Here is a 12,725-nt window from a genome sequence, read left to right as displayed (position 1 = left end):
GTCTCAGGATGTAAGGCGGAGACCCATCATACATGTACCTGCACACACACGCATGTACACACATACACAAATACACATATACCCACATTAGTAATCTTTACCTATTAAATCAGTTAAAAAAAAAAACCAGAGGACAACTTAAAAGCAAAAGTTTTAATAAAAACATTTTGACAAATAGAGCCCTTGTGATAGAAACATATAAAAAAAATTTATGGAGTTTCAGAGGAATCTTTTAAGATCGGTTTTGGCCAAGATTCTAAACACTGTGCATGAACGTCACATGCAACCATATCATCACAGCTCCTTAAATGTTTAACTGAAGTGTAAAGGTTCTTTTTGGACAAAATGAGCCCTGGGAGACTTCTAATCCCAGCACTTGGGAGGCAGGGGCAAGTGGATCTCTGAGTTCCAACTCTGAGCCTGACTGTTATTTTTGCGTTGTTCGTCATGACACGGCCTCGCGGTCCGCAGACCCTGCTGAAGGCCGGGGTCCAGGCGTGGGCCCCCATGCCCACTCACTCGGTGTGGAGACCGCATTCAGAGGTCCTGAGTCTCCAACTTCATTTTTCTCTTTAACTTTTTTTTTTTCTAAAACATTATCTTGCTTTAAAGAAATCAAGCCGGGCAGTGACACACACCTATAATCCCGTCTCCCAGAATGCCTGCCCCACCCCCCACAAAAAACCTGTCTCAAGAAAAAGTAGTTCTGGTGGTTCATGCCTGTAATCCCAACACTCAGGGAGGCAGAGGAAGGAGGATCTCTGTGAGTTCGCAGCCAGCCTGGTCTACAATGTGACTCCAGGACAGTCAAGGCTACACAGAGAAACCCTGACTCAAACAAAACAAGCAAAACAAAAAAGAAAAAATAGTTCTAAAGCAGGCAGTGGAAACACAGCTCACCGCATTGTGTGTTATAAAAAAGAGCAATCTGTGTCCTCATGGCCACAGCAATGATTCTGAATCCACCTCCAGATCTTAACAAGCCACATCCGTTTCTTACTTAGTCATTCAGGGCACTGTTGATTTCTGCACAAGAAATGAACTGTTTGCTCTGCCCTCACTCTTGCCCACATCCACATCCTCTTAGGTCCACCCTCAGGATCTGGCTTGGTTCATACCCATCGATGGCAAGGATATGCCTAAGTCAATACATTTACAAGTGACAATGGAGCTGTGTGAATACACATAACTTTATAATAGATTTTACTTAAATCTATATTAACTTAATACAATGAAGGAGATGGAAATTCAGGCTTTGAACGGCAAGCAGCCTACCTAACTAAGCTACACCCCTTCCCCTTTAATTTTTAAAGTCAAGTGTACTATAACCTTAACTATATGAATGTTTATTATATATTTGTTATTAGTGTTTAGTTAATAATTATTAATGTTTCACCTGTTTCTTCCCCACATCAAAATCAGCCCCCAGAATTCTTCAGTATTGTCTAAATCTTTCTACACCATGATAGCTCACGTTACCTACCTAGTCCCCCAAAGGTTTCTACAGTGTGACAGAAGAAGGCAGAGAGGTGGCTGTGCAGCACAGAGTGACAGCACCAGGAGAACTGGTACCTCTGGGCGTATCTACAGGTTCTCAGCATGACCTTAGACTCTCAACAGTGACCTCCCCTAAGCACCCCATGAGCCTGTGGCCTGAGGAAACTCAAGGCATCCACATGTGCTTTCAGGAGCCACTTGTGTCCCAGAGTTCCCAGCTGCTTCTGGGACAAGAATGAAGGTCTATCTACCCCTGCACATTTCCCTCTGGTTGACACAGTCATGAGCAGTCATAACTTGGTGAACACCCTTTGTCGTTAGAGCATTTTTGTTGCGGCAGTGCTGGGATTTGAACCCAGGATTTCACACATGCCAGGCAACCCTTCCCAACTGAGTTAAATCCCTCATCTTACCAACTGCCAGTCCTGTGCGCAGTCCCCAGCATGCGAGGGGTGCTTAGCCCCTTCTGTGCCAGAAGAGGGCGCCATGAGTGTTCAAGACTACTCAGAAGACAGCGTTCATCTCTGTACTACAAAGACTCTTCCTCTCTATCCACATCCCCAATCTCCTATGATATCAGTTTAACTAAGTAGTAGTTTAAAAAAGGGGGGGGGGGGGCTGGAGAGATGGCTCAGCGGTTAAGAGCAGTGGCTGTTCTTCCAGAGGTCCTGAGTTCAATTCCCAGCAACCACATGGTGGCTCATAACCATCTATAATAAGATCTGGTGCCCTCTTCTGGCCTGCAGGTATAACACTATATACATAATTTTTTTTAAAAAAAGTCTTTCCTGACTTGACTTGTTATTTCTCACGTCTCTGTACCCTACTTTCAATTCCCACTCCCTCTTTCAGGTGAACCCTGATTCGATTTGTCCCACATTCAACACACATAACAATAATGGTAAATAAACTTTTAAAAAAAAGTAATAAGCGACATAAAAGTTAACCAAACCTATCTTTTGCTAAATGTAGTTAGGTTGTGACTATTTAATCTTGAATTTTTGAAAAATGAGTATCTTGGCATCTTGATTTAGCCAGGTGTTTGGGATCACGGGAGATTAGGCACTGTTGCACTGAAAGTGAGCGTTTATTCAGGGAAAACCAGTTTTCTCAGGCTTCTTCAGAGCAGCGGCAGGAATGGCTGAGTGATGTTGAGCGGAAGCCTCATCACTGGAACTTGATACCTTGAGCCAGAGGAAGGGACGTGCTGTGGTTGATGGTACTGGGGAGACAAGAATTGGATGGATGGCAGTGCGCACCTGATACAGAATGCTTCCTCACATTAAAACCACAGGCTCATTTACATCAACAACCTACAAGTCGGTACAAGCTAACTTTAGTATACAAAACGATGTCAGTGCGGTTCCTTAAAAGAAAAGGAGAGAAGCACAGATGTCTGAAGATGCACATCACCTGTCACCCATAGTTTATCTTTTGCTCATAATACATGAGTGATACGTATACAGGAACATAATACATGGACGATGCAACGTTATCAAGGAAAATGCAAGTATTCTCATTCTGGTTTTCTAAAGTGTGTGTGTGTGTGTGTGTGTGTGTGTGTGTGTGTGTGTTTATCCTTTTCCCAAACTAGTCTCCTGAGAGGAAAAGTATCCTGAGTCAATGGGCTGAGAGAATACAATAAAGGTAAAGCAATTCCTAGGCAGCATCTCCAGAAGCCAGCTTCCTCAGGCGCCATGCATGTCCACGCCAACATCCTAATGACTTGGCCTCCAGTCTTGCTCATACTTCCAAGCTGGTCCCCCTCCCCCCACCCCCTAAGCTTATAGCTCAGACCCCAATGTTCATCTCTGCTTCACCATGGAAGAAAATGTCACCACAGAAGAAATGGAAAGTGTCCTGCTCCTTGTTACCCTATCCCACCTCTGGGGTAGAACCCAACAAAGGAATTCCACAGTCAGCTGCCACGCTGGACAAGGAGTTTGGAAGGGACAACTAGGGTGGGCAGCCCCCACTGGAGATGTGCAGGAGTCACTTTTTCAGACCTTTTTCTGATTTGGGAGTATGTGCACATACAGGAGACAGCTTGGGCACAGGACTCAAGCCTCAACATAAAGTCCACTCCGGTTTCCTGTACCTCTGTGTACACGCTGCCTCACGGCAACTCTACACACTCCCAGTGATGCCTCCATCGCGACTGCCACCCCTCACATGACCAGCTGTGGACATTTTCTACATGTTACGTCATGCCAGTGCAGAGGCTTTCAGATTTGGGGACATTTGGGCTTGGTGATGCTTAACCTGTAGTGGCATGCGTGCTCAAAAAGAAGGCCGCTGCAGAGTCTAGAAAGGTAACAGCTAGAGACACTGAGCAAAGGCAAAAGTGGAAGACTGAAGAGGAACAGCCCCCTCCTGAAGGCTTCAAGACCAAGGCCGCCCTGCCTTACTTACCACGTGGATCTGCGCATGTACTGCTTCCAGGCATCGCTGCCAGACTCCCTGCCACCACCCGTGTGCTTCTCTCCTCCTACAGGAAGGCAAACTCGTCTTCAGATTACCACAAACCACGGCTAAGGGAGCACACACCTCTAATCCCAACCCTCATAGACCGAGCCTGGAGAATTATGAGTTGAAGATCACGCCGGGACATATAAGATGAAGTGTGCCCCTCCCCGTAAAGAAGCAAAAGAAAATGGAAGAGAGGAGGAAAGAAGGGATGGCAGTGGCAGCCACAGAAATAGCTTGGTGGTTGGTTAAGAGCACTGGCTGCTCTTGCATTAGGACCCAGGGTCGGTTCTCAGCACCCACATGGCAGCTCACAACCATCTACAACTCCTCCTGGTGCCCTCTTCTCAGGCCCCGCAGGCAACAGGCATGTAAATGGTACTAATCTATATATGTAAACACTCATAGACATAAAATAAGTAAATCTTTAAAAAATTTTTTAAAAATAGGATGGGGCTGGAGAGATGGCACAGAGGTTAAGAGCACTGGCTGCTCTTCCAGAGGTCCTGAGTTCAATTCCCAGCATCCACAGGGTGGCTCACAACCATCTATCATGAGATCTGGTGCCCTCTTCTGGCGTGCAAGTGTACACTGTATTCATAATAAATGATTTTTTTAAAAAACATAAGGGAAGTGGGAAATCAACAAGGACCCACAACTGAACAACGGGCACAGAGTGAGAGACTGGAGCGCACAGGGATGTCATCAAACCCCTTCCCTCAAGGCTCAGAGACCTATGTGGAAGAGGAAGCAGAAAGACTGTGAAAATCAAAGGTGTCGGGTGATCCCTAGCAAAAAAAAAACAGAAGCGATGCACATATGAACACAGAGACCATGGCAACACACCCAAAACTTTTACAGGCTCAAGCCAGATGGGATCCCAGCTCCAAAATGGGGACGTGAAGACGAGATCCAAACCCTAGCCAAGAAACTATTTGTAAGTGATATCCAATGGCCATGGGAAAATCCATTTTCTTCAACGGCATGTCAATGAGCCTATCAACCAGACTTCACATCAGGCTCCACATCAGGAGTAGCTGGTAAAAACAAAGTCAACTCCATGGGGCACTTTTTGTCTTGTTGGTCTTCTGCTTAAAGTTTGGCAGGTAGGATGGTGGGGAAGCTCTGGGAAGCAATTTATTTTTACTATAGTTTGGGTTTTTTCTGCTGTTGTTTTTCTTTTTCAGGCTGGGTCTTGCTGGCCTGGTACACAGTCCCAGCTGGTCTCAAACTTATGGCAATCCTTCTGCTTCAGCCTACAGAGAGCTGGTTTGTTTTTTGCTCTTGTGTTACATTGATGTGTGTGTGTGTGTGTGTGTGTGTGTGTGTGTGTTCTTGAGTATTCATACCACAATATGAGTTCAGAGACCAGAAGACAACAACCTTCACGGGTTAGTTCATTCCTTCTACCATGTGGAGTCAACACAGATTCTCAGGCCTGAAAACAAGCACCCTGACCCACTAAGCCATCTTGCTGGCCCCACTAATAATTTTAGGGCTGGAGAGATGGCTCAGAGGTTAAAAACACTGTTCTTCCAGAGGCCCGAGCTCAATTTCCAGAAACTACATGGTGGCTCACACTCATCTATAACATGATCTAATGCCCTCTTCTGGCCTGCAGGTGTACTTGAAGGCAGAGTATTTTATAAAAATAATAAATAAGGGCCGAGCGTGGTGGCGCACGCCTTTAATCCCAGCACTCCGGAGGCAGAGGCAGGCGGATCGCTGTGAGTTCGAGGCCAGCCTGGTCTACAAAGTGAGTCCAGGACAACCAAGACTACACAGAGAAACCCTGTTTCAAAAAAACCAAAATAATAATAATAATAATAATAATAATAATAATAATAATAATAATAATAATAATAAAATAAGCCAGGCTTGGTGCACATGCCTTTAATTCCAGTACTCAGGAGGCAAAGGCAGGCAGACCTCTGTGCGTTCGAGGCCAGCCTGGTCTACAAAGTGAATCCAGGACAGCCAAAGCTACACAGAGAAACCTTGTCTCAAAAAAACAGAAAAAAAAAAAGGCAAAAAATAATAAAGAAAGAAAGAAAGAATAATTTTAAACAAGTAGAATTTAACATATGCAAAAAACCCAAACAACCAAAAACTGCCACTAAACATCAGCAATTCACAAACAGGGCCTTGTGAAAAACATGACCTAGTATTTCATCTACTGAAAGGTAAGATGTTGAACATACAATGTGAGGAGCAGATAAAGTCCTGAGTGCATGTAAACTGTTGACATGAGCACAGACACGCCCAGGACGCCAATAGCAAGGCCTTCCCCAGGTTCGACTGTGGATGCCCGCCAACAGTTATCCCTTAGGTATGAGCAGAACGTTTCCACCACAGCTCCCTCGTCCTGAAGACTGCAACCTGAGACTACTGCCCACAGGGCCTTCCTGAGGAGATTAGCCAGACCGCCGCCTCCTCCAGTCCTTACTATACATAATTAGTGCAGTGAGTTTCCAGGCCGGTGCTTGTGTGTCTCCATCAGATTGCCAAGTCCACTAGACCTCAGCTTTTCCGTACGTGTGTCACTTCTCCATTTACTCCCTGTCACCTAGGTCAACTGCTAAACCCACTTTGATTGTTTCCTGGCTTTGAAGTAGATGTTTTTAACCATCCTGGGTCTGGGATCTTCTGCCTAAAAGAAAATAATGAATTTCCGTGCTTTATATATCCTAGGCTAGGGTCCTGATGCAATGTAAACAGAGGACGAGGACCCTGCTAAGAACTTGGGCCGCAGCGCATGCTCCTACAACCCAGCTAGATCACTGCTTATTACAGGATGCAAACGGGATGTCGTCTCCCCCGCCTCCTCTCTCTTTGGTTTTTCAAGACAGGGTTTTTGTGCGTAGCTCTGGATGTCCGGGAAGTCACTCTATAGACGAGGCTGGCCTCGAACTCAGAGAGCTACCTGTCTCTGACTCCCAAGTGCTTTGCTGGGACGAAAGGCATGCGCCACCTCCTCCCAGCTTGTGTTCCCAATTTCTTCACAAGCTTCTAAAGGTGAACACTGCTCGTCCTTTGCTGCTCGATGTGGAAAAGGAGTTATGAGGGCAGCGGCTCTAGCCCCATGGAAGAGTTGGCCTACCACACATGACACCCTGGGTTCCGACTCTAGGACCAAAATACAACCGTCTTTTAAAAAGGAAAAAATGAGTCTCTACATACCAAACGCCCCGCCAATCTCAGCCCCGCTGGTAGGAATGTTGACGTTGACAATGCCACAGTCCGAACCTTTAGGTCTGTGTGTGTAAGGAGAGGGACAGTGAGAAAAACACACAGGAAGTAAAAACAGAACGCAACAAAGCCCAGACACTCAGGCTCTCACTGGGAACAGGACCACTCACTACGTCGGGAGTTACATACACGTTCGAAACAGACTACGTCATACCCGAGCCAGCGGAAGATTCTGCCCAAATCCTTGGTAAAGATGCTGCTCGAGAGTCCCTGTTTCACTTCATTATTCCATGCGAAGACCTCTTCTTCATTCTAAAAGGACAGAGACGGGGAGCTGTTAGTGCTGCCTGTGCTGCGGCACGCATTCCACACAAGGTGCTTTAGTGCGCTGAGCACCGCCAAGAGGTAATGCTTGCCTAACTGTTTCTCTCACGGTTTGCATCTTTTTTTTCTTTCTTTCTTCTTTTTTTTTACCTTGAATTTGAAGATATAGAGAATGGGGGCAAAAGTCTCCTTGTGCACAATGGCCGCGTCGTGGGCAAGCCCGGTCACGATGGTGGGCTCCACGTAATTGCCAGGGTGGTCCATGACCTTAAGCGGAAAGACGAAATAAAGAGAATGGATGCACTGCCTCTCCCAGGACGAGGGGGTCAGAGGACGTCATCCCTGCCTGCATCCATGAGGAGAAAAACAGGTAAATGACGTCTCCAAAGCAGCACCCTACTAGGAATGAAGATGGCCTCCTGCTCCTATTTGCTCTTTGTCAGAGAGAAATATAGAGAAAAAGGTTTGAGAGGAAAACCATGTTGTGTGCCACTAGAACATTATTTGGTGGCCCAAGGCGGTTGAAATGCTTATTTTTAAGCTCATTTTAAAATAGGCAACCTGTACCCACTGTGTCACTGATTAAATAGTGTTCCACCCAAATTCATACTGGGACTAGTTCTCAGAGCCACGGCATCTGGACAAAGGACCTTCAGAGTAGTTATCAGTCGTTAAGAACGAGGTCATCAGAGTAGGCCTAATCCAATAGGACCAGCATCTCCTGCGCCCTGGGGAAAAGTCACATGAGGACTCATCCAGAACCCAGAGAGACTTCATCAGAAGCCAACTCTGGCAGCACTGTGGTACTGGTTTCTAGACCAGTCTCTGGGACTTTGTTACACAAGTCCCAGGGAATCTATACACATTAAGAAAAACTCCAAAAGGGTGGACCCTATTCCTGTAACTATTAGGTTAAGTTATTGATAGGAAGACTAATAAGAAAAAAGTATGCCAGGAGGTGGTAGCACACATCTGTAATCCCAGCACTCAGGAGGAAGAGGCGGGCGGATCTTTGTGAATTCAAGGCCAGCGTGGTCTACAGAGCAAGTTCCAGGACAGCCAGAGCTGGAACACATAGAAACTCTGTCTCAACAAACAAAAACAAATGAACAAAAAGTGTACAAATCTACATCCACACAGTGTCCAGCTGGGTCTGAGTGTCTCCACTCTGGATGGAAAGTTTGCTGTCAGATTGCCTTGCGAGAATTGGGTGTCCACGAATATCAAATTAAATAAAACTAAACAGGCAATAAACTATCTAATTTATTACTGTAATAACTACATCCTTTGCACAAATGAAGGCCACAAGTCCATGAAGCAAAGGCCTTGCCTACATATTGAAAGAACTGAAGACGAATGTAGTTCTCAATGGGTGTGACAACACTGGCCTTTCATCTCAGCCCTCAGGGAGGCGGAGGCAGGTGAATCTGAGTTCCAGCCTCCCACGGATACATGGTAAGACCATGTTTCAATGTAGTTCTCGAGTGTTGATAATAACAGCACGTATTTCTGGGATTCCCTCCCTAAGCATCTCCAAGAATCAGTAGGGGTGAAGTCTACCTACCCTGAACACAGTCTTAAGCTACAGCACACCAGGATCCCTAACTCAGAGGCAACTACAACAAAGGTCTCAGTGCCTTTTCTGTCATCGTTCCTCAAGACCACTCTCCCCTTGAAACAGAGATGGGGAGAAGAAAAGAGGCTACCTGGGACCCTTCACCAGTTTTTTCTCAGCAATCTGTTTGTGCTCAAAAGAAAGAAACAGAGAGAGAAGGTTGTCATTACGCACGCACAGCTGACATTACCTTGCCCCCATAGGCCACGGTGCCTCCTTGTTTCTTCGCTTCGTCCACGGCTTGAAGAAACATGTCCACTGCCTGTTTGGTATGGAGAGGTCCATAGAGAATATTCGCTGGGGAGAGAAATGGGACGATCTACACTTTGCCTTCAGTAACATCATTTTCTTATGTTAGTGACTTTCCAAATTAACGGGCGCTCAGTTGAAAGCAGGAATCAGTCATTTTTTCCTGGGAAGGACCAGATGCTTAACATCTTATGCTTTGTACCAAGTTATTTAGTCTCCAACACAACTACTCAAGTCTGCCTTTGGAGTCCGAAAGCTGCCATCCACAGTATGCAAGTGAGTAGAGGTGGCCGTGAGGCAGACAGAAACATAGCAAGCCAAATGTGCTTGTCAACCCCTACCTTAAGAGAAATGGCTGTCAACTAAAGGATGCCCTAAAAGACACAAGAGGGGCATGTTCATGATAGTGTGCCCACTCTTGAAGACCATCATAATCTCCGTGGCTAGTGTGCCATTCAACGGGGTACACCGACCATTGCCAGAAAGTAGAACATTCAAACACCCGCGGGGAAAGTTAGGCCCCTGCGAGGCTGTAGCCATGGAAAGCGCTGGGCAAGGATTACTTCCAGCAGAGATAATAGCAGCAAAGAGCCGGGAATGCTTGAAAACACTGGGAAGTTGGACAAACTGGAGCCCCAAGAGCGAGGGGCCAAGTGGACAATAAGCAGGGTAGAAGGCAGGTGCAACATCATCATGAGGCCTAGGAATATGCCACAGAAGTCTGTGCACAGTGGCGGCACTGGAGTGTCCCAAGCACACAGGTGCATTATATTTTTTCACTTATTTCTAATTATGTGTATGTCTGTTTGTGTGCAGGTGGGGACACAGGAGTGTAGGCGCCGGCAGAGGCTGGAGTGATAGGATGGCTGTGAAGCTGGACATGGCGGTGCGTATCTTTAATCCTAGTACTTACAAGGCAGAAGCAATTGGATCTCTGTGAGTTCAAGGCCGGCCAGGACTACTCTATAAAACATCATCTTAACCCAATCCCCCAAAAAGGCCATTGTAAATTACCTGATATGGGTGCCGGGAATCTAGTAATCTCTGCGAGAGCTGTTACATGCTCTTCTTCACCCTAAGCCATCATTCTAGGCCCAACATCCCTCCTTTTTTAATGTGGAATATCACTATGTAGCTCTAGTTGGCATGAAACTTACTATGTAGACCAGGCTACGTCAAGCCTACAGATATCAGCTGGTTCTGTCTCTTCCTCCCCCAAATGATGAGTTAAACACTTGCAGCATCACATCTAGCATGATAACATCTTTAAAAACCACTCTGAGCTGGGCGTGAAGGAACATGCCTTTAATCCCAGCACCTGGGAGGCAAAGGCAGGTGGAGCTCTGTGAGTTCAAGGCCACTCTGGTGTACAAAGTGAGTCTAAGACAGCTAGGGATACACAAAGAAACCCTATCTTGGAAAACCAAAGAAGAAGAAAACAAAAACAAAAAACACTCTGGTTGCTATGGAAGGCAGAAGCGGAAGCAAGCAAGTCTGGGGACTTGCACACTTTCCCTGAGGATGATGGTAACTCAAAAAGGACGGCAAGCAGTAAAAAAAAAAATAGCTCAGCCATCTAACTAGGACCCCATTCAACCAGCACCTCAACTCTTACACATGTCAAGCACAAGGTCCTACCCTGGGAAGACATGTCATCACATGCCGCTCAAGCGTCTCAGAAAAGGGCATCACCACCTCCTCCAACTCAGAGGGTCAGAAATGCACGTAACACCAGCTGTGAAAGGGAAGAACTTTTTAAAAAGACCCCAATACTCACGGTCCCAGGGGTTCCCAACACGGATCTGCGAGTAGGCACCTTTCAGTCTTTCTACAACTTCCTTATGGATGCTTTCATGCAGAAACTATGTGAAGAAAAACATTCACGGGATCAACAAAATGAATAAACAAGTCTCAAAACAGTGAACAATTTCTTCAATAGCACAGATTAGTAACCACTCAAATACTGTAATCTCTGAAAACAAACTAAAACCATGCTTTTAGTTATGTATTTTCTAATTTTAATAATAATTACATGAAAGTAAGTAAATAATCTCTTCTAGATATATATTTAAATAAATCCATAAAACAAAGCTGAGGGTGCAGTTTAGTTGGTCATAATTAAGCTCATTTAGCATTCACGAACCCTGGCTTTGACCCTCAGCACCCCATAGGTTAAATGTGGTACACCACATACCTGTAAGCCCAGTATTAGAGAGGTAGAGGCAGGAGGATCAGAAGTTCAAAGCTATCTTCGGCTACATAGAAATCTTGAGGCTAGCCTGGAATACATGAGACCTTGTCTCAAACAATCAAAAAGCACAAAAAACAACCAAAGCACCATAAACCATGGGTGTAACAAGTTTTAATAACCTGACCTAAACTACACAAATCCATTGTTCCTGGTCTTGTGCTACAGAATTTAATATATTAATTAACTGGGGATATATATACCTGTCCCACACTGTTAACTATGAACCTTGGTAAACGTGGAACTCAATAGTTGAGTCAGGCCAACCTCAGTTGAGTCATCAGAAGTTTTGAACGTCAGGTTTTGAAGGGCTCCAGCCAGCAGCAGACTAGGAAACCAATACATTTCATGCTGTATTCCTAGTGGCAGAGGTGGACTCACCAGCCAATCTCCCATTCTCTGAGTTAGTCTCCACATAACAAGGAGGCAGTTATTCCAGGAACTAGTCACGGGAAGGCTGATGAGTACTGTAATTTTTTCCCATGTGAGTTGCTGTCACCATGACAGTCAATCTAGGCAGTGACTAATTGCACTCCTTAATAGTTGGCACTCAAAACAGAGCACGGCCACATCTACTTGCTCCACAACTAAACAGTGGGTCAAGCAGAGAAATGACTAGCTTTTATAGAATTTTTACATCTTATCATGCAACTATCTTATTTGTGAGGCAACGCTTCATTATGTAGCTCAGACTAACCTCAAACTTAGGATCCTCTTGCCTAATCCTTCCCAGTGCTGGGCTTACAGAAATGAGCCACCACAGGGTAAAAATACTTTTAGTATCCTTGTTTCATTCTTGGCTTGCGTGTTTCATGTAATTTAATGTATATGTGAGCAAGTTAAATTATAAATTTCTGATTATCATATCTGAGTTGTTTGTTTGTTTGTTTTTTAAACTCAGGAAACACTATACAAAGGATAAGAAAAGTCAAGACTGCATTATCAAGGCTGGAGAGATGGATCAGAGGCTAAAAGCACCAGCTGCTCTTCCAGAGGACTGGATTCAGTTCCCAACACCCACATGGCAGCTCACAACGGTAACTCTAGTCCCAGGGGACCCAACATACTCTTCCAGCCTCTGTGGATACCAAGCACACAAGAGATGTACAGACAGACAGACAGACACATAAAAATAAT

At 45.3% G+C, this 12,725-nt stretch overlaps 1 protein-coding gene across 2 annotated transcripts in view; it reads right to left on the bottom strand.

The window, feature by feature from the left end:
* Positions 1-138: 138 nt before the first annotated feature.
* ALDH7A1 (aldehyde dehydrogenase 7 family member A1) overlaps positions 139-12,725 on the bottom strand; it is a 37,845-nt gene continuing 25,258 nt past the window's right edge. Inside the window, exons 12-19 of one of the 2 annotated variants that reach the window (XR_014778811.1) lie at positions 11,118-11,202; positions 9,282-9,388; positions 7,627-7,743; positions 7,367-7,464; positions 7,144-7,217; positions 3,910-3,985; positions 1,696-2,719; positions 139-1,662 (exon numbers count right to left, since the gene is read on the bottom strand). Coding sequence is in view for 1 of the 2 variants with exons in the window: in XM_084779732.1 (XP_084635858.1) it covers positions 2,665-2,719; positions 3,910-3,985; positions 7,144-7,217; positions 7,367-7,464; positions 7,627-7,743; positions 9,282-9,388; positions 11,118-11,202 (612 nt within the window). In the remaining variant the exon portion in view is untranslated. Of the gene's footprint in view, positions 2,720-3,909; positions 3,986-7,143; positions 7,218-7,366; positions 7,465-7,626; positions 7,744-9,281; positions 9,389-11,117; positions 11,203-12,725 lie in introns of both variants that reach the window. The other variant, XM_084779732.1, reaches the window with a different exon arrangement.

The sequence above is a fragment of the Acomys minous genome (assembly GCF_964271855.1).
Source record: "Acomys minous genome assembly, chromosome: 4".
Classification (NCBI taxonomy): domain Eukaryota; kingdom Metazoa; phylum Chordata; class Mammalia; order Rodentia; family Muridae; genus Acomys; species Acomys minous.
This window is presented reverse-complemented; position numbering and strand designations above follow the sequence as displayed.